The sequence below is a fragment of the Arachis hypogaea genome, chromosome 12, assembly GCF_003086295.3.
Source record: "Arachis hypogaea cultivar Tifrunner chromosome 12, arahy.Tifrunner.gnm2.J5K5, whole genome shotgun sequence".
Lineage (NCBI taxonomy): Eukaryota > Viridiplantae > Streptophyta > Magnoliopsida > Fabales > Fabaceae > Arachis > Arachis hypogaea.
This window is the reverse complement of record NC_092047.1, coordinates 3,872,297-3,898,643: the sequence shown is the minus strand read 5'-3', so window position 1 is coordinate 3,898,643 and position 26,347 is coordinate 3,872,297. Positions and strand designations below refer to the sequence as shown.

The 26,347-nt window shown below is 33.8% G+C and overlaps 3 protein-coding genes across 6 annotated transcripts; 1 reads left to right on the top strand and 2 right to left on the bottom strand.

Moving 5' to 3' along the window:
* Positions 1-2,554: 2,554 nt before the first annotated feature.
* Positions 2,555-8,833, top strand: LOC112726445 (protein SUPPRESSOR OF PHYA-105 1). 4 transcript variants are annotated; one of them, XM_025775835.3, is made up of 8 exons: positions 2,555-2,808; positions 3,302-4,643; positions 4,799-4,956; positions 5,078-5,906; positions 6,423-6,569; positions 7,143-7,460; positions 7,534-7,593; positions 7,998-8,833. In XM_025775835.3, the coding sequence occupies exons 2-8, from the start codon at positions 3,348-3,350 to the stop codon at positions 8,190-8,192; spliced, it is 3,003 nt and encodes a 1,000-aa protein (XP_025631620.1). In that variant the 5' UTR covers positions 2,555-2,808; positions 3,302-3,347; the 3' UTR covers positions 8,193-8,833. The 4 variants fall into 4 exon arrangements, with proteins under 4 accessions (XP_025631620.1, XP_072066214.1, XP_029146337.1 ...); XM_072210113.1 differs by having other exon boundaries at positions 2,645-2,808; positions 3,370-4,643; XM_029290504.2 differs by having other exon boundaries at positions 2,802-2,916.
* A 109-nt stretch (positions 8,834-8,942) lies between these two features.
* LOC112726446 (uncharacterized) lies at positions 8,943-12,278 on the bottom strand. Its single transcript, XM_025775836.3, has 2 exons — positions 9,913-12,278; positions 8,943-9,440 (listed from the first exon to the last, which is right to left on the bottom strand). The coding sequence occupies exons 1-2, from the start codon at positions 11,822-11,824 to the stop codon at positions 9,304-9,306; spliced, it is 2,049 nt and encodes a 682-aa protein (XP_025631621.1). The 5' UTR covers positions 11,825-12,278; the 3' UTR covers positions 8,943-9,303.
* Positions 12,279-15,235: 2,957 nt separating this feature from the next.
* On the bottom strand, positions 15,236-21,313 carry LOC112726444 (formin-like protein 1). Its single transcript, XM_025775834.3, has 4 exons — positions 18,661-21,313; positions 18,165-18,364; positions 16,913-17,157; positions 15,236-16,711 (listed from the first exon to the last, which is right to left on the bottom strand). Exons 1-4 carry the CDS (start codon positions 21,225-21,227, stop codon positions 15,881-15,883), a joined length of 3,843 nt encoding a protein of 1,280 aa, XP_025631619.2. The 5' UTR covers positions 21,228-21,313; the 3' UTR covers positions 15,236-15,880.
* Positions 21,314-26,347: the final 5,034 nt, after the last annotated feature.

Genomic DNA, 26,347 nt, shown 5'->3' with positions numbered 1-26,347 from the left:
TTTTAATATTGTAAATGTTCTATTTTAGTCTCAAAAAATTTTAAGAATTCTAGTTCAATCACAAAAAAAATTAAAATATGTTTAATATTGTTCTATTATTAAATTTGACACAAACAATTCACATATTAAAGAGGTGATAGCATTCGATTTAGTATGTAAGTAAAAATATAAAATCAATCCAACGATCATTAATATAAAAATTTTTTATTTTGCAGCGTTGATGATTGATTGTTAGAATTTAGAATTTTGTATCAAAAGAAAATTGAAGAGAAGAAATATTACAAGAAAATTTTAGTTACATTTTTTAATATATAAAAAAGATATAACTTAATTAGTAATATTATTAACGTCTGTGTCATTTATTCCGTTAATTATTAGTGTCAAATTTAATGATAGAACAACATTAAATTTATTTAAAATTTTTTAGGACAGAATAAAATTTTAAAATATTAGAGATCAAATTAAATTTTGACTTAAACGTCAAAAACTAAAATAATATTTTATATGATTTATAAATTTTTTTTTGGTTTGTTAAAATTTAGAAGGATCATACTCATGCATAATTCTATAAGAAGCAACGTAAGTATTAATCCAAATACTAATATTATTCAAATAAATTTTTATATTAATATACTACTGTAAAATTGTTTTATATTTTTATTCAAATACATTTAAGAATTTAAATGTTCATCTAAGTATTAAGTACAACATTTGATGATAATAGTAATTTTTAATTTACATAGTATTGTATATATTGGAATAACAACAGAAATAAAGATAAGCTATTAATATATTCAAATTAAAATCTGAGTTTAAATGGTATACCTGCTATTGAAAGAGATGTTTCATTAATCAAAGCTAAACTATTTGTGATTGCAAGAGATAAATTAGTGTTTTCGGAGAGATAATTTATGTCACTATTAATGTTAATCCTCTTTTCGAAAAGATTATATTTTATCCTCGGATTAATCTCAAGTGTTTTGCATTTACAAGCTTTACAAGTCTGAACAAAACATACCCATTAAATTTACGTGTCTTTTTAACAGAATTTTAAATCAATTCAAATCAATTAACGCGCAAATATATAACTTCCATTTTTTAAAATATTTAGTTTCTTTTTTTGAGTTTCTTGCCAAATTTGTTAGATCTCCTCGTGCGTTCTCTCTTTGCTTCGTTTTTTTCGATTTTCATGGTCTGAAATCAAGCTTTGAAATGTTTTGCTGGTTAAGGATAAGGCACATGACAAAGACAATCTAAAAGAAAAACCTAGAAGAACAGTAAAATAGGACCTTAAATAATGTTTCTTCTTTTTTTTTAGTGATTTTTTATGGAGATTTGTATCTTTTCTTTTTGATATCTTCTACTTTTTGCAAGGAATTGGAACGTTTCTGCAGAATCGTAGTAATTTGTTTCAAATGTCCCTTGAATCTTGATGGTTTGCGTTTTGATTGAGGAAGAAGAGGAAGAGTGAACGTGTTGTGGAAGGGGCGCGTGTTTTTTTCTTGGGCTTGGAGTAACTTGTATAAGTTGTAAGCCAAAAAAATTTGTATGTGTAACAGTTCTCTTTATCCTTTAATGTAAAAATTCAAAAATTAGAGGATTAAAATTCAAATATTAGGTTTTTTATAAATATATAATATAAACTAAAAAAATTAAAGAAAATAGAAAAATTAATGTAGATGAAATTTTTATACAAATATTCAAATCGCTAGATGCTACATCAAAACTATAAGAAGTGCTTGTTGTTAAGATTCAAAATCTAAGTCTCAATAATTGATAATCTAATGCAAATGAAGCTAACACATCCAACTCAGCAAAGTAATGGAAATACCGAAATAGTAAATTTACTTCCTTAAGAAAGTGTTTATTTAGATTGTCATTATTATCGTTTAAAGATTCAGTTGATCTTTTCTAATATTGTGCCATCATATTTAGATAATTTTTGTACTTTCAAATGGATGTTAGTTAGAACAAGCAAAAATTTCTTTAATTTTACTTCTTTGATTGAGAAAATGAAAATTGAAAATAAACAACGAATATGATTTTATTCGTACACTTTTTAATTTAGATATAGAAAGAAAAATGGTGTAGTGTATGGATGTTTTACGCAGTTGTGGTATCAAGAATAAATTGGACCCTCCTCCGATTTATATTTAAAAAATTAAAAAAAAATTCAATACACAAATCGGACCGTCCGATTTACCGTCCGATTTGTGTTTTAGACAATTAAAAAAGTTTTAATATTAAAATCGGACAATCTGATTTTTATTTTTAAAATAAAAAAATAAAAGTACAAATCGGACCCTCCAATTTTTCCTCCCACACAAATCTGATTGTCCGATTTGTATTCTTAATTTTTTTTATAAAATAATCAGACAGTCGGTTTTCTTCCCTTCATGGTTCAAAAAAAACTGTCCCATATTCATATCTAGCATCACCCACTTGCCAGTTCCATAATCATGCACAACACACTTACATATCCAAAAAAATGAGCCTTTATTCGTATGTATTTATCGGTGGCTATAAAACAAAATAAAAAACATCGTGGCTACACTTTTTGCCTCAGACGTGGACAGTGTTCTGAATACCAGTAATGAAAAAGCAAAAAACTTTATAAATAAAATTGTGTCCATAATAATTCTTCATAAATATCTCAAACTAACAACCCAACCCAATAGTTTTTCTTTGCTCTGAATTCATTCAAAAGCATTCATTGGTTTCATAATTTGTTGCTTGTCAGTGTTGTGGCCAAGAAGATATTTTTCCCTCAGCATCAATGAAAAACTCTTGGTTAATTACTTAGCTGAGGTAACCAACTATCTTCCATTATCATTATTCATTCTATCCTCTCTTCTCTTCCAATGATTGTTACTATGCCTTCAAAGTTTCATTGCTACTTTATTGTGACAAAAAATGGTTGAAGATTTTTATCTCTTTTCAATCCTACATGCATGCCAATCCAAACATGTTTCTTGTTTTTGTTGTAACTAAGCAAAACAACATTCACTTACATGTATTTGTGTCATCACATAAAAAGCAATGTTTTTTATGCACCCCATTTGCTTTTTTTGTGCAAATAATTGATCACTTCTATGTTAGAGGTTTTCTGTTATTTATTTTAAATTTTAGTGATCAAAATTCTTCTTATTGAGATGAAAAAGGAATGTCTTTTATGAACCCCATTTGCATTTTTTTTTTTTTGGGTTCAAATAATTCATCACTTTTATGTTGAGGTTTTATCATTTTTGTGAATTTGATTGATCTATTTTTTTTTTTTTTTTTTTGAAAATTTGGTTTGAAGGAACTGCTGCATTTGGATTATTGCTTGGTGTTGAGTTTCAGAAGTTATGACTGCAAATGGTGGAACAGGAACTGAGGAACAACAACAACAACACAAGAGGAAGAAGGTGTTTGATTCTTTGCTCAAACCAAGTGTTCAAAAGTCACCAAGATTGTGCACAACTATTAGGGAAGGTTGGCCAGAAATCTTGCAAAATGAGTGTGTTATTGGTAATGATGATAACTTGAGTAGATGTGTTGCTTCTTTAGCTGGATCTGGACCTCCTAGTACTAGTTATTGTTCCATGACAGATTCTGCTCACATTAATGATGATTTAACTGTTAGAACTCATAATAAGAACCCTAATTTCTACCCTCAGAGGAATCAAGTAGCTATTGAGTCTAGGTATAGTAGCTTGAGTAGAGAAATTGTGCAACAAGATGAAGAGCAAATACCATTGAGACTAAGCAAAGGGGTTAAGGGAATTGATTCCGAATTTCGGGGCCTGAAATCATCACTGAGAGTTTCTGCAAATAGAAGCAATGTGGACAAGATCTTTACCTCGAGCAATGGCCTTGTTATTAATGGAACTACTCAGAATACTTCATCTGCATATAGTGTTTCTCATTTGATTGTGAAGCAAACCTTGAAGGGAAAGGGAGTTATTTGCAAGGACTTCGACGGAAGAATTGGTCCTGCCGGAGTAGTACTTATGAGGCAGGAGGAGGATGAGTCTCATCAATCTGATATGCCGAAACCAGATGCGACTGATAACACGCCTTCCCTGCAAGTAACTGTGAAGTCTGGCACAGGTTCCTCGAATGACGGGATGAACTTGAGAGAGTGGCTTAGGCCACAAGGTCATAAAATCGATAAATCAGGGAGGCTACAAATATTCAAGCAGATTCTGGAATTGGTTGATTTTGCACATTCCCAAGGTGTTGTCATGCTAAACTTAAGACCATCTTGTTTCACTCTATCACCTTCTTCGAGTAAAATCAAGTACATCGGTTCATCTGGCCAACAGGAGTTGCATAAATTATTGACTTGCAATGTGAACAAAAAAATGCCTCTAGAACAGGACGCCGGTGCGAGCCAAATCTTGAGAATGAAGCAGCAAAATCTCTATGAAGAGACAAGATCTCTTCGGCAGCATCATCATTTCACTTCCATTCATGGATGTAGGACTACAATGGCGAATCAAATTGGATCTACCGTAAATGAGTCCACCAAATTAGAAGAGAAGAAATGTATGTCTTTAACGCAATTAGAAGAGAAATGGTATACTAGTCCAGAAGAGCTAGATGGTGGGGTTTGCACATTTTCTTCAAATATTTATAGCCTTGGAGTTCTTCTATTTGAGGTAAAGAAAAAGTTTTCACTTATTTCATTTTCCTCAATATGTTAACTATGATGATATGTGATTTTTTTATCAATTAAAGATAAGATGTTGCTTGCAAGTAAAGATTTATCTACTGAAAATATCATACTTAACTTCTAAGTGAACATTTGTATCAGTTGCTGTGCAATATTGAGTCATGGGAGTTGCATTCGGCCGTGATGTCAGATCTATGTCATAGAATCTTACCACCAAGATTTCTATCAGAAAATCCAAAGGAAGCTGGCTTTTGTCTTTGGCATCTTCATCCTGATCCGTCTTCTCGCCCCAATACCAGGTAACAGAAAAAGGGATGATGCTCTTCTTATCTTTTGGTTATTCTTTTTCAACTTCAGGAGATGCATTGTAATGACTTCGTATAATGTTTTAAATTGTAATTATCCTTCTATGTTTAACAGGATGATTTTAGAGTCTCAGTTTATAGTCGAATCAGAGAAATCAAATTCTGCAGATGATGTTCTGCCGGTTGGAGTATCAGATGATGATGAAGCTGAAACACAGCAATTACTACATTTTCTAGTCTCACTTCAAGAAGAAAAGAAAAAACAGGAATCAAAGTTGGTAGAAGAGCTAAGTTGGTTGGATGAAGACATTAAGTTGGTAGAAAGAAGTAATTCGCACGAGACAGATTCGAGGTTTCCTTTGAAACAAGTGAACTATGCTGAATTGATAGGAAGCAGTTATCATTTTCCAGAACATGCCATTTCAAGTGCTAATGAGGCAAGATTCTTGAGTAACATAAATCAGCTAGAGAGTTCTTATTTTTCAATGAGATGCCAAATGCTACTCAAAGAGGTTTCAACCGTTGCAAACTATGATAAAGATGTGATTGAAAGTAGAGATAGATTGCATCATACAGAGAATGTTACTAAGGAGCCCAATAGAATTCAGAGTTCTGCTGGTTCTTTAGGAACCTTCTTTGAAGGTTTATGCAAGTTTGCTCGTTACAGCAAGTTTGAAGAACGCGGCACACTGAGAAACCGAGATCTGCTTAGCTCTGCCAATGTGATATGTGCTTTGAGTTTTGACCGCGACGAGGATTACATCGCAGCAGCCGGAGTTTCAAAGAAGATCAAGGTTTTTGACTTGAGTAGTATTATGAGTGGTTCTGTTGACATCCAGTACCCTGTAGTCGAGATGTCGAATAAATCAAAGCTTAGCTGTGTGTGCTGGAACAGCTATATTAAAAATCATCTGGCTTCTACTGATTATGATGGTGTTGTTCAGGTGTGTGATCTTTGCAACATTGAAACTGTCATTGCTGAAAAATTAGAAATTGTCTTGTCCTTTCTTGCCAACTAAGCAAAGTTTCTAAACCAAGTTGGTCCAAGTTAAAACCTTAAAGGGTGTGTTTGTTTCAACTTTCTTGGAGAAAGTAATTTTGCAGTTCAAATCTTCTATGTAACTGAAAAAACTAAAAACTGAATTTTCGAAGATGTTGCTTATTTAAACATTGAGTGAAAAACAACCCTATACATTAATTGAATATTCAAACAAAAAAATAGAACTAGCCAAATAGCATATAGTAATTAATTAAAAAAACAATAATAACAACATACAACTCTGAAGTTATTTATTTTTACAAATGAACTTGATTAAGAACTGAAGTAACTAAACCCAAAGAATTCATGAATTATTTAACTCATTTGCACCCTGCAAAAGCTTTCATTGGTTTTGGTGTTTGATTATATCTGAGGTTTTCTTAACATTAATAATAGTATTTTCATGTATGCATGAACTCAGATGTGGGATGCAGGCACTGGTCAGCCATTGTCTCAATACATGGAGCACCAAAAGAGAGCTTGGTCTGTTCATTTTTCTCTGTCAGATCCAAAAATGTTTGCTAGTGGAAGTGATGACTGCTCTGTCAAACTCTGGAATATCGGCGAGGCATGCTTTCTTTTGTTATTGATTTTATACCGAATAAGTACATCGTATTGTGTTTACAATAGCTTATTTTGATACCGAGATTAGTATCCCTTTGATAGTTAAAAATTTGTGTTTTGTTATATTTCTTTAACAATTTTTAGTCTAAAACTTTGTTAGAGATATAATCATTCATGTGCATTCTCCTATCAACTTAAGCTTTTGGGAGAAGTGGTTTCATGACATGTATTAGAACTTCTATGATCTAAAGGTCCAGAGTTCGATCCTTGTTGAACCCAAAAGAAAAAATTTCAGCATAAGGCAAATAAAAAGAGAAAGAAGGCCTGTAAAAAATTCACGCAAACCCAAAAAGAGGCTATTGCGTGAAGGGGCGTGTTAGAAATATAACTATTCATGGTTTCATGACAAACTTTATCGTATCTTATAATTGTAAACGTTATCGTATTTGTTAATTCATATCATGGCTAGATCTCATAAGGTGTTCATGACAAACTTTATCGTATCTTATAATTGTACATGTTTGCCTCACATTGCAACAACATAATAAAGTGTTTCAATCGTTTTTGTTCTTTGCAGAGAAACTCTGTAGGAACCATATGGAACCCTGCCAATGTATGCTGTGTTCAGTTCTCCAGTTTCTCAACACACCTTTTGTTCTTTGGTTCAGCTGATTACAAGGTCTACGGTTACGATCTTCGCCACACTCGAGTCCCTTGGTGCACCTTAGGTGGTCATGGAAAAGCTGTTAGCTATGTAAAATCTGTAGATGCTGAAACAGTTGTTTCTGCTTCCACTGACAACTCTTTGAAGCTATGGGACCTGAAGAAAGCTAGTTCTTCTGGTTTGTCATCTGATGCTTGTGCCTTAACCTTCAAAGGTCATAGTAATGAAAAGGTTGGTTCCTTCACATTTTTTTATATATTGTCTTGTTCTAATTTTGGTGGTTGTTCATGTTCTTTTTGTTCAGAATTTTGTAGGTTTATCTGTTTCAGATGGATATATTGCATGCGGTTCGGAAACTAATGAGGTATAGTTTTTACTTTATGATGATAACCTTGACTTTATAACATGGTATATTATTTATCTAAGTCACTCGAATTGTAACCATAAGGCTGTATTTAGTAACTATCTCAAGACAAAAAATACAAAGATGAGAGATATGGACAAAAGCATTTGCCTATATCTATGTTTGTTTCCTTCTCCAAACAGATTTGTATGTTTCTGTCTTAAAACAGTTACCAAACGGAACCTAATAGAATGGAGTTAGACATGGATTAATGTCAGCTTACCATTGTTGCTGTAGCCATTCATTATTACATGTTCTTATGTTCTAAAACACCAACTTTTATACTATGTCTATATGGAAAATGCTTGAAGTTCATACTTCATAGGTTCTTTTTCTAATACCTTGTAAATGTTTATATGTTTCAGGTATATTGTTATCACAAGTCACTGCCATTGCCAATCACTTCTCACAAATTCGAATCTATCGATCCGGTTTCTGGTCATTCGACTAGTGATGACAATAATGGACAGTTTGTTTCTAGTGTCTGCTGGAAAAAGAAATCTAATATGCTTGTTGCCGCCAATTCGATCGGAATTGTGAAACTGCTACAGATGGTTTGACAGTGGGAAAGTATACATTGGTTAACAATGAAATCGGAAAAGCAGTTCGGTTTCAGCATTCGCAATATTTCGGATTAAACTTTATTCTTCAATTATTAACAAGGGAATAAAGCTTGAATGGGATCTCTGAGTTTGTCCAATGGCATTGACTCAAAGAAGCTATTTCTTGATGAACAAGAAATTTATGAAGCATGTCCAAAATATATGATTTTTGAATTGAAGAATCAGTGAAGTTGGAGCCTTGTAACTCTCTTAGAAGATTCACTTGACTACTATGTTTTCTTTGATTTGTCGCGGCTCTCAAATCGACAAGGTAGCTGCACCAGACTTGAAGATTGTTGTCCTTCAAAATTCATTGAATTTGCTCCTTCCCCCAAGTTTCTCCATGGATGGGTGGAGACTGCAGTCTGTTAAGGAAGTGAGGAAAATATATTACTGAAATTGCAGATTTGGATGCACCCCAGATATTATTCACTAATTTCCATGACTTTCCAAATGAAATTGTAATTTATCAAAAGAATACCATATGTGCTTTTGAATTACTTACAAAGAAAGCTAACTGTAGTTGATACAGGGAAAAAATATATATTACTGTACACCATCATTCAAAATTATGCAGAAGTTGCATGCTTTTCACCTTTTATTCTTGTTCATTTCTATCTCTTTCTATATTACATAACTATTATATTTTGTGTGATATATAACTATTCATATACTTCTATCTAACAATTTAAGTTTTTGGAATACGTATTTTTATGATATGATATAAGAACTTCTATGATTAAAAAGTCTAAAATTTTGAGATAAGTGGTTTCATTACACACTTGAAAAGTCGTTGTTGTTCGATTGTGAAGAATATTTTTAGGGCGGACGAAGAATTTTTAGTGTATACAAGGCTTGCTGCTCTTATATCCCTACTTACAAACGACATCATTTTTTAGGAATACCTTAATTTGAAATATCTTAAGCTAACTATGTAAGAATCAATCCTTCCTTTGCAAATTGAGAGAATCATCTTGGAATTTATAGTTGATCAAGGAATCTGCATAGGGCCTGAAGTAAGACTTAAAGTGTTAAGTTCTGAATTCTGATGATGATATGCTGTGAAGATCTAAGAGAGCTCGGAATCCGAGACATGACCCGAAGCTGTTCTTCTTGTTCTTGAATTCGATGTTTGCTGGTCCGAACTAGTCCTCTTCGGCCGCCCAAAAGACGACATCTGCGGAGGCCTTGCTGATCTTGGTGTAACTGCATTGAAGAGCACAAGAACATGTAAATCATTCAAGTACTTATCTTCACATACCTTTAATTTTTAGATCAGTATTAGTTATCCATGCATACAATGATAAAAATTTAGATACTGCATTAGCTTATTATGTCTATGAGTTCATTCCATGTTGATCATCATATAATAAAATTTTGTAAAATGAGGACATGTTTTATGGTGAAGTAGTGGAAGTTCATGGAAGTAATTTTGAACTTGTCAAGTTCCATGTGATGCCATTGGTTGTTTTGACTTGAAAACATGATAGATTTTTAGGTTAACTTTATAACCAACATAATAATCATTTCATTTTTTCATTAACCAAAGATGGCAGATGGGATTGCACCCTAGAATTATGAAATAGTAGCACAAAATGGAGAATCATTAATTGGTTTTGTTGAACAATTTCATGGATAGTAATTAACATGGAGTAAGAAACAAAGTTTGAAGGTAAACCTTGCTGTTTTATTGGCTTATTAAAATCTAATGATTTCCTTGCTAGTGAATGCTTCTTGGTACTCATGCTTTCATTTGCAGGGCAAATCTTCTTTTCATTTGTGGATGATATGAATGCCTCATCTCCGGAGGTAGCAAGATCATCTCCACACGCCGAAGCGTCGCTTCCAGATTCAGAGTTCTCCTTAGAGTATGTACCTGTTTTCTCTCGTTCCGCGACTCGATAGGAAAACATTTGAAAAGGAATTTGTGATATCGATGTAGATTCAGAATTCCCCCAAGTAGGAAACTTCTTCAAAAGTGCAGTCTCTATGTCACAGTAATCTATAGCCGGCGTTGGCGCCGGTGCCTCTAATTGAGTGATATGACTATGATTCATGGCAAGAAACCGTTTTATGTACCGGAGAATTCTACAGATGGAAGAGAAGCTCGGACGCTGATTCAGGTCTGTATGCCAACATTTCTTTGTCAAGTTGATGACATATTTCGGCGAATTTAGCGAGAAAAGTGGCCTCTCCCCTGCCCTTATGTTCCTACTCATCTTCTCTCCTTGTAGATGACTATCTTCAAAAGGGACTTTACCTGTTAGAAGCTCAAAGCAAACCATTCCGAAGCTATAAACATCAGATTTCTCTGAATACTTGCATTGCAAGGCACCCCCGGAATTTTCTTGCTCTTCAAGTACTTCTGGAGCATACCAGATGAATGGTGAAGTTCCATTCTGATTTTGATTTGTACCCCCTTTCTGGTTTGATTCCATGGCCGAAGATAGGCCGAAACCAGTTACCTTGGCATGCAAGTAATCATCAGGCAAGTTACCTCTTGGCTTAACAAGAATGTTTGAAGGATTTAGCTCTCCATGATAAATTTTCTTTGAATGCAGGTATTCCATTCCTCGCGCAATCTGAAGCATAAGATCGATCGCGACATGGAGTAAGAATGGTTTCTGCTTCTTGGGGCCATGGATCTCCTTGATGTAAGTGCTTAATGTTTTGCTCATAACTTCCGTAAGCAAGAAACATTCTTTCTTGTCATCATCCGTGAAACCACAAAGACAATCCATTATGTTTGGATGAGACAGAGACAAAACTTCTCTGATCTCTGGCTCCCAAGCTTCGATCTCTCCGGTATAATGCTTGATCACGAAGCTTTCGCCTAACCACGCAATTTCCTTGTCTTGTCCATTCCCCATCCTTCTCTTAACCTGGAAGTCCTTAGATCCAACCAAGGTTGAACTTGGAATAAGCTTCCCTTCCCATGATTCTTGCAAATTCTTCAAAATAAGTTCTATCAATCTTCTCTCTTGCTTTGTTGCTCCTGCCATCTTCTTCTCATGCATTTTCTGTTGAAGAAACCACCTGTCCTCCTTCCAAACCGTTTCGTATCGGCTGCAAAACTCAGGTGTAATTAAATACTGTTTCCCAAATTTCCATTGAAAAAGGTTCATATCTCTAAACTCTGTTCTGAACTTATGAGAATTTATTAACTTCCTCTTATTCATGTCGTCCTGATCGATCCCTGAAGTTTCTCCGGCCAATTCGATAGCTTCAATCACAACTGGCATGCAACAAATCAAGTTATGTATATGCAACTCAACAGAATCTGTGTTGTGACACAATATAATAGCCTTAGCCCACCAATCCTTTGTTTCCAAACAATGCCTAACATATGATTCACCTTCTTTGAAGATCTTGTGAATCTCTTTCAAAGGTTGTTCTAATCCTTTCCATTTCACATTCCTTTCTTCAAATTTGAGGTTCTGTTTGATCTCATCTGCAATAGTATCATATGCAAAGGTGAACACTTCAAGAAGAAGGCAACACTGTCTTTGATTGATTTGAATATTCTCTTTGAATAACATCAAAGCCTTCAAACTCCCCAATGCCTTACCAATCTGTCTAAATTGTTCCATGACTCTCTTTTGATGTTAAAACAATCCCTGTAAAAGATAGAGGCTGCTCAGTGTTCATTCGCAAACACGAAAATCCGATGTAGGATGTAAATATAAGTCGAGTTAAGTGTTTGTTTGGATTGGTTTTTTTTTTTTTTAAGTATTTTTTTTAATTGGTGTTTGAATACAATTTTTAGAAAAGCACTTTTATTAAAAAAACTTCTTTTATTTTAAGCATCTATTAGTTTTTAATAAAGCAAAATTTTAAGAAGATTGTAATGAATTGTCTATTAAAAATAGGTACTTTTTTCTATTACCTTTCCAAATACAAAACAGTTTCTTCTAATTAAACAAAAAGTCTCTTTTAAAAGATGAAAAACAAAAATCAATCCAAACTTGGCCTAATCCTTTACTTGTCAAAACAATTTACACAATTTGTAGTCTTTTCATCAAACCACATGTAAAATAAAAAAAAAATAAGGGACCAATTCATACTCTTTTTAGGAAATGTTAGGAGTCAATTTTCCTAATAATTTAGGTTAGGTTAGGAATCAATTTGTTAGGGTTTTTTCTTTTGTTAAGAACTAATTTCTTTGCCATAGAAATCAATGAATTTAAATGCTAACCAAATATGAATGGAGGTAACCAATCAAGAAATGAAAGCTAATTATGAGGTTAAGATCAAGCTCCTCTTGATTCATAATATATTTTGACCAAATCACTTTCCAACTGCCAAAAAAAAAAGAAAAAAATGCAAAATTTCTCCCTTCAATGCAATGTGTGATTTCCTAATAGAACCAAAGGGGTCTATCTAACAAGATTTGAGTAGGTGTGTATAGTTCATGAAAAGTTTTTACATTTTTAGGAATTTTATTTTGTAAAATCATTTCAATGTAAAATTTTTAGTATAAAATTCTTAGAAATGTAAAAACATTCTTCTAACCATGCGTCCTCCGGATGAACACGAAAAATGTTATCCGAATAGAGACCATCGAGTAGAGACCATATCAAAATCTAAATTAATGAAATAGATTTTGACATCGAATAAAATATTTAGATGTTCAAAAATGTTATCCGAATATAAATATTTTAATAATCCAAGATGAAGATCACAATATAAAATTTTGAAAGAATCATTATAATGAAGATTTTTCATCAATGAGTTTTGATGCTAACCAGATGCTAAGAAGGAGGTTGGGACCAGGATCCTTCCATTGTATGAAATATGCTTCTCAAATCACTTTCCATATGATTGAAAATATGAAGAACAATAATCCCTTCCTTCATGTCCAAATTCAATAAATTAAAGCAGGGTAAGTGAATAATAATCCTGGTTTTTCTATGCAATGTAGAGGTGATGCTACCAATGGAATTTTCCAAGTGATGGATCAAATTAATTTCTTCAAAGGAATTAAAAAGTAAAAAGAAAAAAAAAAACAAAAGAAGAAAAAAAAGTGTTAATTTTTATTTTGTAATATTAGGATTAACAAGAACACATTTTCCGGGAAGGTGTGTGAATTTAGACATAAGATTTAGAAACTTTTTTTTTTTCCTTTTTTTCTTTTTGAGGAAAATTGTGGTATGCAAACAATGTTAAAGCTTCAGTTTGACCATATATCCATATACATTCATTACAAATTGTTTCATGGAGCTTCCCATAACAGCTTTATGAATAGAGCTCTAAAAAATTATTAAAATTATGTTCCAAGCCATATTTTTTCCCCCATTTTATTTACTTGTTAGATTTACAGATTTCTTAAAAATTATTCTTCAAATTAATTATCAGAATATAGTGCCAAAATTTGGAGAATAATTTGTAAAAAAAATCTGTAATTTTAATAGATGAATATAGTGGCAAAATCAGAAATAATAACATAATTTTAATTATTTTTTATAGCTCCATAAACAGGAATTGCTCCATACAATATATGGCCAACATTCATGTCATGTGTGTTAAACATTGTAATAAAATAATCAAACTTGTAATAGACGAATAATTAATTTTTTATGGTAACATAATTTTTTTAAAATGGCATAATATTAATATATTAATTGTCAAATTTTAAATTATTAGTAAGTTAACAAGTAATTTCACAAATAGAAGAGTTCCTAGTATAAATTATCCTAAATAAAATTTTTAAAACAATTAAAGAAAAAAGACACTTCTTGTACTAATGGTATATGAAAGCAAGGCATGTAAAAAAGTGTAACTTTTTATATATGAAAATGATAGTTACAAACTGTTAATTAATTTAATTAAATTATTTAATATAATATATATTAATATTTTATTTATTATTTTCACATAAAAATATTTTCATCTGAATATCTAGCTCTTATGGACAAGGATCCGCCATTGAAATTGACAACGAAGACCAATGTTTTGGCTTGAATATAAATATCCAACTAAGTACCTTGGATTCTTGTATGTGGTGGTGTTCACATGTGTGTTTTTCTACAAGCCACATGCTCATCATTTTCATATTCATGTCACACACTAAATAGATAAATGGATTCTTGTATGCTCTATGCTCTATGTTTTAGATTGATCCTTTTAAACATAAATTAGTTTTTACCAAAGAAAATTTGACTAATTGATCTTTAATTTTTAATATTCTAAAAGATTAATGATCTATTTGAAATTTTTTTTAAAGACTCCCTTATCCAAAATAAATATGATTAAAAATTGATTTAAGCTATGGTTAATTATTTTGCCATTAATTCTCCTCATAGGCCATGCCATCACGTGCAACAAAAATGTACATAACATGCAAGATACCTTTTCTTCTAAATTATTAATAATAATAACAAATGAAAACTGCCACAAAATTACAAAATCTTTCCATCTTGATAACATAGCTGGTCGGCCTTGTCACAATTCTAGAAAAATCTCATTTATTTGTTATTACATTAAAATAAAATAAGAGAGAGAGAGAGAAGGAAATTATATATATTAAAAAAAAAGGGTTACACTTGAGATGTGAAAATTGATTTCAAATAATCTCATATGACTTTATGCTTTCTATTTTTCAAGAAAAAATCTCCAAAAGATGCTTTCAATGTATAATAAGGTTTACTACCATTAATAAAATAAAATTATAATAATACTAAGAAAAAAATAATTATAATAAGATCTTAACTACAGCTACACAAAAGAAAGTTTAATTACTCTTTTGTATTTAACTTTGTTTTGCCAATAAAATTTATGGCATAAATATTTTTTAATTACAACTCTTTTTTTTCGTCCTTTGGATAGCTTATTAGTGACACTTTGTTAAATCAGAAAAAAACTCTTCTACTAAAGTATCTTAGGTTAAAATTCAGCTTTACTAGCTCCAACCCATTTTTAGTAACATGGAGTAGGATGAGATCCAAGATCTGGTATTTGACTAAAGCATTATATGGCAGCTTTGCAAATTAGAATCTTAATAATTGCAGCAAAGTACCCTCTCTAATTGAATATTAATCTTTGTACACCAACCTTATAATATACATATATCTCAATCATATAAGGCAAGCTTATTTTTTCCCAAAAAGAAAATCCTCTACTCTTAATCATCTACATATATATATATAATCTATCATATAATACTGAAAATCTTTTACATGGATTTATACAATTTAACAAAGGAAACAAAAAATATCACTTTGGCCAAAACCATACAAGCATCCCACCCAAGGCCAGTAGTCAAAATCACCTGTTTCCAGGTTGTTTTCTTGAAAGAAAAATGTTATATGTACATCTTATGCGGGATATTGTGCCAACTCGTACATTATTCGCCGTCAAATGGGGTGATCTACGCCTCATCTGATAGCGAATGCATTGTACGTTGACACAAAATCGCATGCTATGTATGTACATATAACAAACCTCTTTTCGAGAAGCTTTCTAAGGGCATGTTTGCGAGTTGGGGTTTTGGAAAGGAAGGGATCGGAGGAAAGGGTTCGAAGAGTATAACATATTTTGGTTTACCCTTCGAGCCCTTTCTACTATTCCTTCCCTTCCAGAATCCAAACTCGCAATTGCCGGCGAAATAAAGATGTGGCCGAAGATGTGACACTAACATAGTTTGAAGCTTAAGGTGATGAAGAACTATCATCATCTGAAGAACTATAGTTTCTCTTTCCATGTAAACCAGGAAGAGGTTGTGGAAGCATAGGGTTTAGAGGTTGTGGAAGCAAAGGGTTCACCGGTATAGGGAATCTATGATTAGAACTAACCATGGTTCTCTCATTAACCATACCAACTTCCCTACAAACCCTATCAAGAACATTCAAGAAGTCTCTTACCACCATGAAGATTCTAAATGGATGAGCTTCTTCCTTTGACAAGTTTCCATGGAAATACTCAGTGATCTCTTTCACAAGAGAAATTGCAACACTCTCTTGTGCTTGAATCTTTAGTATCTCCTCCTCAGCCATTCTCATGAACTTGTTCATTGATTCTGTGAATTTGTGATTGCTTTCATCTGATCCTAATGTTTGGTTTAGCTTCACAACCTCGGCGATGTGTGCAATCCCTTTGGAGAGTTTAGCAACTTCGCTGCTTAGAACTTCGGAATCCATAGCAGCGGCTTTCTTCACATTTGCTAGCTCTGAGCTTAGGCTAGACACTACTTGTAGACCCAGCCTCCGGCATTTGGCGTCTTCGTTGGTGGTCGTGCTCGGAGTTTGGTTGGTGCCTGAGAGGCGAGCGCCTTCGGTTCTAATGATTTCTTGTACCACAAAGTGGAGTAAAGTGGTTTTACCGTCTGCGCCTTTGACATCAACCAGCTTGAGAAGCGTATCGAGCTTGAAGGCATGTGCATCGCCACGGTTTGTCCCCACATTCATGCGGTTACCGGTTTTCAGCACTGCCTCTAGAAGCTTCAAGAACATTCGGCTGTTTCGCAGCTCTTCACAGGCAACCTGCAAAATTATTAGTCGGAATAAGCATAGAAACTACATATCATGACATGTAATAGAAGAAATCTAAATGCAAATGAACATAATTCATAGAATGATTTTGCTTTGCCGACTTTAAACCTAGAAATATTTGCCATTAACCCGACGTAATGGCAAATATTACTAGTTCTTAAGTAAATCAGTGGGGAAAAGGTGACTATATACCTCCAGAGTTTGAAAAGATTTCCTAAGATATTCCAATTCTGACTCAAAATTAGCAATGTAAAGCATTGCTTCCACCCGTTTAAACGCAAAAGGCACATCAAGCACTGCCTTCAAAAATTTCTCGGCAGGACCAAGCTTGGTTGGCGAGTCATCTTTATGTTCCTTCAATTTACGTTCTTCTTCCTTGCTTGGTGCCATTTTTAACAAGCTTTCGAGCAGTTCTGTTCCAAGTGTATCGGTTATACCTGCAGAGTTGCAAATTATTCAGCTATTGTCTATGTAACTTAGTCAAAACCAAAAGATGCCAAGTAGCACTAGAGTATTTGCCATTCAGCACATTCTCATGAACAAAGGCAACAAGCAAACTTCTAAATGATGAAAAGAAGTGACTCAAAACCTCTATCGGTTAGTATGTATCATGTAATGATAGTTGTCAAGTCGTGAATTGTTTTGTAAATCGTTTGACCAACTTTAGAATTGTGAACTGGGTATCATTTATCTTTACGAACAATAAATAGCAAATGTATATACCTAGAGCATACAAAAATCGCATAAAATGTTGCAAAAACTACAATGCTCCCATGCAACATCCTTTTTACCCATCTTGGGCTGAGTAGGAGCCAGTAATAGTGGGAAAAACACAATGGCAACAGAAACTGAAAGCAGGGACAGAACAATGAGAAAGTAAAGAGGGCAGAGAAGTGGTTTTGGGAAGCGGGAGTTTGAAGTGGCAGAGACGAACCGTGAGAAGGGGTTCGAGAACACATGTTGCCAATGAATAGTTCGAACTGTAAGATTCAAATTGTGTATCAGAATTGGACCAGTTCCAGAAATGGGTTCGAATCGTGAAACTTATGGTTCGAACTTCCAACAACTATGCATGTAATAATCACAACTAATCATTTTAACATTTTTACTCGCATGCATATCTAGACATCACGTACACCAACTTTATATATAACCAAATCACAATAAAAAAATGTTGCCAAATAAGCGGTAGACCAAGTTTTTTCCCTTTCTAAAACCCCTATTTGAACCTTGCAACATTAAAGAGCAATTTATCAACTCCACATGTAGGCAAAAATCATGTACTAGGAATAGTAAAGAATTAATTCCAAATGATTATGAAGACAGATTTACATCACGCATGATTCTGTATATAACCACATCACCTAGTCGAGACATTCTTCAACGACAATCAATAGTAATCGTTACCACAAAACTTGATGGATCTAAAGCCAAGAGAACATACCTTCTAACAATGCTTCACACACTTCTTCTATAGTCACGTTGAGTGCTCTTAGCAATATAGCAATATTTTGGGACTTCTTGGGATCTAACACCCTATCCTCCTGATGTGGCGGGGCAAGGACCGAGCGTGGAGTAGTGTCCTTGGGTTTGGGGTTCGGTGTGTTCACTACAAACAATGTCTCAATCATCTCCTCATTCAACCTGCAAGCCGAAAACCGATCCAATGATCAACTCGAGCACACTAATTGCAACATCAAACAATTAAAAGCAAATCACTGATATCCAAAGTAGTTCAAATCACTGATATCCATTAAAAGCAAATAAGCTAAGAGTCTTAGAATTTAGAAACACCAATTGCTACTAACTATCAAGAAGCTAAAAGGCTAAACACCATGTTTCACAAATATGAATCAAAGCAGAAAATGTTATACAATAAAATGCATTAATTCGGAAATTTTATGAAAATCATTAGTCAATTGACAAAAAAAAATCCTTACTTGAAGGAGCTGGACCTCAGCTGATCCCACACCATCTCACGATCAGAACTTGCCCTCACTTTATCCCAATGCAAAGGCTTCAGCTTTGGCTTAGAAGCCTCCTCGGAATTCTCCTCAATCACCCCCAAACCCGAAGAAGAATTCGGCGGCAACTCGACCGGAGAAACCTTTGTATTTGGTGTCTGCAACACAAAAGGCCTAGAAGGCGGTGTCAGCTCCGGTGGCCTAGAAATTGGTTGATCCACAGGCGTCGATGGAGAAGGCACTTCCCACTGCTTACGCTGTCGCGGCAGCGTAGGCGGCAGGGGCGGTGGAGGAGGAGGTGGTGGCGGAGGCGGAGGAGGAGCTGAAACTCTGCCAGATGGATCAATAGGTGCCGAAATCACCGGAATCGCCGGAATCTCCCATTGTTTCCTCTGTGGAACCACAACAGAATCTGCTGCTCCAAACACATTCTCCACTGATGAAGATTCGGGAATGGGTGGTGTCAACAGGTCAGGAATCTCCCAATGCTTCCTCTGTGGAGGGGCATGAGAAGAATTATTATCACCACCGTGATTCAATTCTCTCTCCGGTGATGACAACAGAGTTGGTGACAAAGGCACTGATGCAATTGGAGAATGCCTATACCGATCTGAAACATCAGAAATGGTTGGAGACTGATCTAACCCATGATTCTGATGCATCAAAGTTGTAACCTTATCCGGCGAAGGAAGCGAAAAAGTCGAAGACGACAACGCACTACTACTCTTTCCACTACCGTTAGAAGCATTGGATAGTCTCTGTGGTGAAAATGTTTCACTAACCTTTACTTTCTCCGGTGATGAAGATAAAGTTTGAGACTTTTCCGTTATCTTCGGTGACCCATTTGAGACTTTCGGATGCAAACGATTCGGTGAGAGAGAAATCGGTGAAAGCGACGGTGACTGGTTAAGTTCTCTTTCTGGGGTTGTTGAATACGACGCCGTTTGAGTGTAGTTCGTGGTGTTGTGAGCTGGGGACAGTGAAGGTGAAAGGACACGTGGCGAAGAGAGATTGGAGGATGAGATTGAGCTTCTGCTTCTGCTTCTGTTATCTCCGGTTAGGGTTTGTTGTTGTTGCTGCTGTGTCGGTGGTGGAATGTGATTTTCCGGCGACTTCGGTTGGGATCTTCTGGGGCTGATACTCACCGGCGGAGAGAGGCTAATTGAGTGTGATCGGTCCGGCGAGTTCGAGGTGGAGGAGGAGTATGAGCCGGAGCTTGAATCGGAGCAGCTATGGCCGCCGGCGAGATTATCGACGCCTGCTACGGCGGAGAAAACTCGCCGGGAACCCGATCTTTCCCCCAATGACGAACCTCTTGGTGAGTAGAATTCTTCTTCTTCTTCATCAGCCGCCGTAACCGTCGCCGTCGTGCCGGAATCTCGTTGCTGCATTCTTGAGCTCTGTCGTGCAAGTGGCGGAAGCGGTTGAAGCTCCGGCGAGTCCATTTTCCGAGGATTCAAGTTGGCGTCCCCTCCGCCGGAGCTGTTCCGACCACCACCTGTGCCGGCGGTGCGGTCATCGATGCCTCGGGAGTTCACAATAGTGCCAAGGTAGAGAAACTCGGAGCTGGTGGAGGAAGGGTTTCTGGTTTTCCGACCACCACCTCCGCCGCCGGGAGGCTCACGGGGGAAGAGGCGAATGCTGCTGTCGGATCTGAGAGTCTTGTCATCGGCAGACTGGTTGCGCCTCCTCCTCCTACGGCAGTACACGGCAGCGGAGACGGCGGAGACAGCGGCGGCGAGTACAACGGCGGTTACAGCTCCGGCAATGAGTTTAGGGGAGGAGTGTTTGGAGTTTGAAGGGTGAGGGAGAATGAGAGAGGAGATGTTAGCAGGGAAAGAAGCAAAGGCGGAGGGAGATGGTGGCGGCGGCGGAGAAGGGTATATTGGGAAAAAGGGAGAATTTTGAGAAGTGGGTGTTGCTGAAAATGGGAACTTTGGGTTTGGAGAAGGTGGTGGTGATGGTGATGGTGAGGGTGGTGATGATGGTGGTGATGAGAGATTGGTGGGGGATGAGTTTTGTGGTTGTGGAAGAAGGGGTTGGTGGAGGATCCTCCTATGGTGGTAGTGGTGGAGTTGAGAGTAAGATAACTCCAAGAAGAGGAGGAGGAAGAAGAAGGTGGTAGTGGTGGTGGTGGTGGTGGAAATGCACCACATTGTGGTGGTAGTGGTTGCTGCTACTTCCTTCACTTGCTTCTTCTTATTCTTATTCTTCTTCTTCTTCAAACACTTTTTTGTGTATGAGTTTTGTTTATGGAAGAGAGAGAGAGAGAGGGAGAGAGAAGGGTAAGTGTGATTGTGTTGAGTGAGAAAAGAGAAGAGAAGGAAGAAAATGGGAAAGTGAAGAGAGAGAGAGAGAGAGAGAGAGAGAGAGAGAGAGAGAGATTGAAAGAGTGAATAAGAAAAGTGGAGAGAGAAAGTGAAGATTTTGGAGAGTGTAAAAAATTTAGGTAGGTGTAGTGTGGTGCATCCAGCTAAGATTCTGCTTCTTCTCTTTTTGTGTTTTTTTTTTTTTTTCAATGTCCAAGACTTACCAGTTTGCATGTTTTTTTCCACACTTTCATTCAATTATTGGTTTTCTAATGGTCCTTTCAACTTGGGGAGTTATTTTTATAAGAATTTATTTTTAATATTTTCATATACTTTTCAACTATAATATGCAAATGCTGAAAATAGCCACAAAATAATCACTTATAAAATATATATATAAATATATAATGATTGAGTTTTTTTATCTCTATATAGTATTTTTATTGTAAAATAGATATATAATAATATAAAAATATTATATGTATAAAATTAATCATTGATTCAATTATTATATATTTATATATAAATATATATAATATTTAAATATTTTTAATATATATTTTATGTGAATAATTGATTTATTAGTAGATAAGTTCTTATAGATATATAGCATGATTTTCGATCACACTTTAAAATAATATCAAAAGTTATGTAAATAGAAATATATTAATCATCTTAACAAATAATAATGCCCTCATTATCGAAACTTATTTTAATATATACTACTATCTATATGAATGTGAAAATTAAAGGAGAATTTAATTTACAGCTCAAGCCACTTAAACTAGTCATGGAAGAGGAATGAATGCTGCAAAAGCTGTGGTTTCAGCCTTTCAGGTTTAGCTAGGAAATTTCTATAGTTAATTAGTGTTAGTAGTAATCAAAGAAACTAAACATAATATTCCATTAATGATGTTGATGTTAATTGGCAAGTGACATATGCATATCATATGGCACCATCAGTCAAAGTTGATCCCCCACTATTTAATATTAAAGTTTGCGAAAACCATAGCTGGCCATAATTATAATAATATAATAGTAGTACTATAGTCCTAAATTTCAAAACCAAAATTAATCTCCATAATTTTCAATTTGGTAGAGTCTTTAATATATATATGACTTTCATCTAGTGGAAAACAGTTTTGTGTTGTGCTCTTTTTCCACTACAATTAAATACTATAATTACTCTTTAGCTTGACAAAAATTGACACCAAAAAGAGCCTTTAAATTATTATATATTCTCCCAATACCTCAGATCAAAGTTGACGGAAATATTCAACAATAAAAAAATAACAATAAAAAATATAGTAGTAAAAATATGTGGAAAAATTAAAAAAACAAAAAAAACAAAAATAATCGAATAAATAGTCAAATTAGTTTCTAAAAGATTATTTATTTTTAAATTGGTCCTCTAAAAATTTTTTGTAATTAAAATTTGTCTTTTAAAAATTTTTAATTAGTCATATTAGTCCTTTTATCATTTTTATTACTAACAATGTCAGAATTTATTAATATGGTATGTTAAGTAACATTACAACATATATTTAATAATTCTAATTGACTATTAAACTTATTAATTTATAAAATTAGATTAAATAAATCTCAAATTAAAAAATTCTAATACTTCAAGTTCTGTTTTTAATTATTAGGTTTTGATCTTATATTATCTAATTAATTTCATAAATTTATTATGTTAATAGTCAATTAAGAGTAAATTTTTAGGTGTATATTATAGTGTCACTTAACGTGCATGGTATATTAACAAATTTTTATACCATTAATTAAAAAATAACAAAAAAAAACTAATACAATTAATTTAAAATTTTTTAAAATTGAATTTAATTAAAAAATTTTCCAAAATTAATTTAAAGAACGAATATTCTTTTGTGAATTAATTTGAAGATTTACTCCAAAAATGCCTTTTAGCAACTCCTTTTGCCTATATATTCTTTATTTCTTTTACACTCAAACTTAAATTGTAATCTCATCATTCTAACGTTACAAAGTGAAGGAAATGAAAAATGTACAAATGAACGGTAAAAAGGAAAAAGGAAAATGTATACAAAGAAGTTTTTTAAAGAAAAAAAAAATTGATGCGAAAAATTATACGAATTCAATATATGTTACTGTTTTTAAATTTGTTATTAATAATTTCACATATTAATTTTCAAAAGAAAAATTAATAATAATTTGTCAAGTATTCGGTATCTTTCAAAAATTAAAAGCTAAATTACTAATTCTTATATATTATTACACATTAGCTTTAATTATATGTGTATTTAACACATAAAATAAACTTCATTACATATTTTATTTGAATATAAAATATTTATTTAAATTAAACTAACTCTAATAATTAACTTGTTATATTGGTTTAATTATTCTATTAGTCCATACAGTTTTACTAAATTTATAAATTATAATTATATTTTTATATTTTTTTTTAATTGAATTCTTACACTATTTTTTATTTTGTAATTAGGTCTTTTTATGTCAAAAATATTAAAATTAGTAGAATACTTAATTCTCTCATAAAATATGTGATCAAAAATCTAATTAGGTTCTTAATTATAGACATCTTCAATTTACGAAAAATTATTCAATTAATTAGTTCTAACATTTTTTATACTAGAAAGGATCTAATTACAAAATTAAAAGGGACCTATTAAAAAAAAAGTATAGAGACCTAATTAAAAATTTGGTAAAATTATAAGGATGTTAAAGGTGTGCAAGGGAAGTGTGAGAATAGAGCATAAGTGGAAACAGAGAGAGAAAAAATGAGAGTTCTTGTTTTCTCAATGTACTGAATGATAAACCACACTTTACATTGTTACAACAATCAGATTACATATATATATATATATATATTGTTCATCTAACCAACTGAGTTAGAATAATTAGGGGCTAACTAAAAATTCTATTATATGCTATTTGTCTAACTAACTCGTTGCTACAACTAATAAATTAATTAATTAATTGCTAAACTAGTACATCAAGTAACACCCTCCCTCAAGTTAGGAGTGTGCACTTGCCAAAGAGTGTGGAGAACATGGACGGAGGCAGCGGTTTGGTCAGGATGTCTGCAACCTGTTCAGTGGTAGAGCTGGGAAGAAGATGAATAAGACCTTCTTAGAACTTGTCGCGTACAATGTGACAATCGACCTCTATGTGCTTCGTGCGCTCGTGGAACACCGGGTTGGAGGCGATGTGAATTGCAGATTAGCTGTCACAGTATGTGCTGATGGGCTTGGTGAGAGGCATTTTCAAGTCCTTCAAAAAGAAACTTGAGCCAAATAGCCTCCTTAGTAGCAGCGGCGAGCGCCCGATATTCAGCTTCAGCTGAACTGCAAGCAACTGTCACTTGCTTTTTTCTCTTCCATAAAACCAAGGCAGTGCCGATGTAGAAGCAGTAGGTTGTCACAAATCTTCTTGAATCAGGGCATGCCGCCTAATCGGAATCAGCAAATCCAGTGAAACAGAAATCAGAGGTGGCCGAGAACACTATGCCAGTAGCAGGTGAAGCTTTGATGTATCTGAGGATTCGATGGACAGCACTGAGGTGAGAAGTAGTGAGGTGGTCAAGGTATTGACTCAAAACTTTCTAATGGCAAAGCTAATGTCAAGTCGGATGTTGGTCAAATAGAGCAATTTGCCAACTAACTTTCGATATTCTGTAGAATCTGAGAAGGGAACGCCTTCAGTTTTGCTGAGTTTGGTACTGTAGTCCATAGGGGTAGAAGCAGGCTTGTAGTTCTCAAAACCAGCATTTTTCAAGATGTTCATAGCATTCTTTCTTTGATTAAGAAAAATGTCCTCTTTCGATCGCGCAACCTCCATCTCAATAAAGAATTTCAAATCTCCAATGTCCTTGATTTTGAACCTATCATCCAAGACTGTTTTGACAGCATTAATTTCTCCCAAATCATTTTCAACCAATATCAAATCGTCAACGTAAATCAAAAATTAGTAGAGATAGTCATCAGTTTGGTTCGGGTTGAACCCGATTACCCGTTGGTTTCAAAACCAATTTAATTAGTTCGGTTCGAGTTCAGACGAATAATCGAGTACCTGCGACCCATGCTCATCCCTAGTTTGAGGAGAGGGGAGAGTGCATTTGGAAAGGAAAAGGGGGAGAGTGCATTAACGTTGGGGAGGGAAGGGATTACCGTGGGGGAGAGTTTTTGCCATCTCAGCAAACACACGGTGACCACGTCAGCAGCGTACTTGCCAAAGATGCGTTATGGCGAGCTCGAGAGCACGTTCGTTTGTCAAATTTTAAAATCTTTCAAAAATTATTTTGTTAATAACAAATACCATTTTATTGGCGTCAAAATTTTTTAGATACCAATTTAATATTTACTTCTAAAAATAAAAACGTCTACTACAAAAAAAATTTTAAATATCTATTTGGATATATATTCTACATATATACGGATGTCGGCCACCAAAAACGGTGCGAAGGAAGCCATCGATGCTGCCATGCATGCACTCTTCTCAATAATAAACCCACCGTCCTTGTTCCCTTTTATTCTCATATCATATACTCTATCCCATTATTTAATTAACCATTCATATTTAATCAAAACTTTACACATGAATAATCAGTCTCTTAAATAAATAATATTTTGGTATTTTGTTATGTATTTTATAAGTATATATGGTATTGAATATATCTCTGTACATATATAATATTGATGACCTCTTTTGTAAACATATAATGCTATTAAAGCACTACTTGAACTAGAAGTTGATTTAATTGTTATCAAATAGAAAACTATTTAAATTAATTTGTTTTTGTTGATTAATGTGTTACGTTGCATAATTATTACACGAATACATATCTTTTTCAAATGTCTATTGATTGTTGATTATGGATATGTTAACTACTACATAACATATCAAATAAAGTTGAAATTAACACTTCAACATATATATAATAACAATTTGAATGCAAAAAAAAAAAGAGAGAGAGAGAAGAGAAAAAATCAAAATTATTAGGTTCATTCAAGATATGCCCCAATGATAAAAGTCTTATATTATCAACTATCAATTAATAAAATTATTTAAATTATTAATAATAACAAGGCATGATTTCTATATATTAAATTTTTTTTAGAAATGTAAGAATCTTCTCTTATCGACGTGTATTGTCACATTGCCATAAACTTTTTTTTTTTTTTTATGTGTATTATTAATTTATTATTATTATTAACTTTTTCGTTTAGATTTTTGGATTCTTCGGGTACAAATAATTTTTCTTACCCTCAGAAACCTGAACAACACGTGAAAATAATGTAAGTCCAATATAAGCATTTCATTGCCGACATTCAATTTTGCAGGGAGAGGTACAATAT

Coding starts and splice junctions, on each gene's coding strand:
- LOC112726445 (XM_025775835.3), top strand. CDS start 3,348: ATGACTGCAAATGGTGGAACAGGAACTGAGGAACAACAACAACAACAC. Junction 4,957..5,077: donor TCTTCTCGCCCCAATACCAG/GTAACAGAAAAA, acceptor TATGTTTAACAG/GATGATTTTAGAGTCTCAGT. Junction 6,570..7,142: donor AACTCTGGAATATCGGCGAG/GCATGCTTTCTT, acceptor TGTTCTTTGCAG/AGAAACTCTGTAGGAACCAT.
- LOC112726446 (XM_025775836.3), bottom strand. CDS start 11,824: ATGGAACAATTTAGACAGATTGGTAAGGCATTGGGGAGTTTGAAGGCT. Junction 9,441..9,912: donor TAAGCCAATAAAACAGCAAG/GTTTACCTTCAA, acceptor TCTTCAATGCAG/TTACACCAAGATCAGCAAGG.
- LOC112726444 (XM_025775834.3), bottom strand. CDS start 21,227: ATGCAAACTGGTAAGTCTTGGACATTGAAAAAAAAAAAAAAACACAAA. Junction 18,365..18,660: donor CTGAGGTCCAGCTCCTTCAA/GTAAGGATTTTT, acceptor TTCGGCTTGCAG/GTTGAATGAGGAGATGATTG. Junction 17,158..18,164: donor GTGTGAAGCATTGTTAGAAG/GTATGTTCTCTT, acceptor GCAACTCTGCAG/GTATAACCGATACACTTGGA.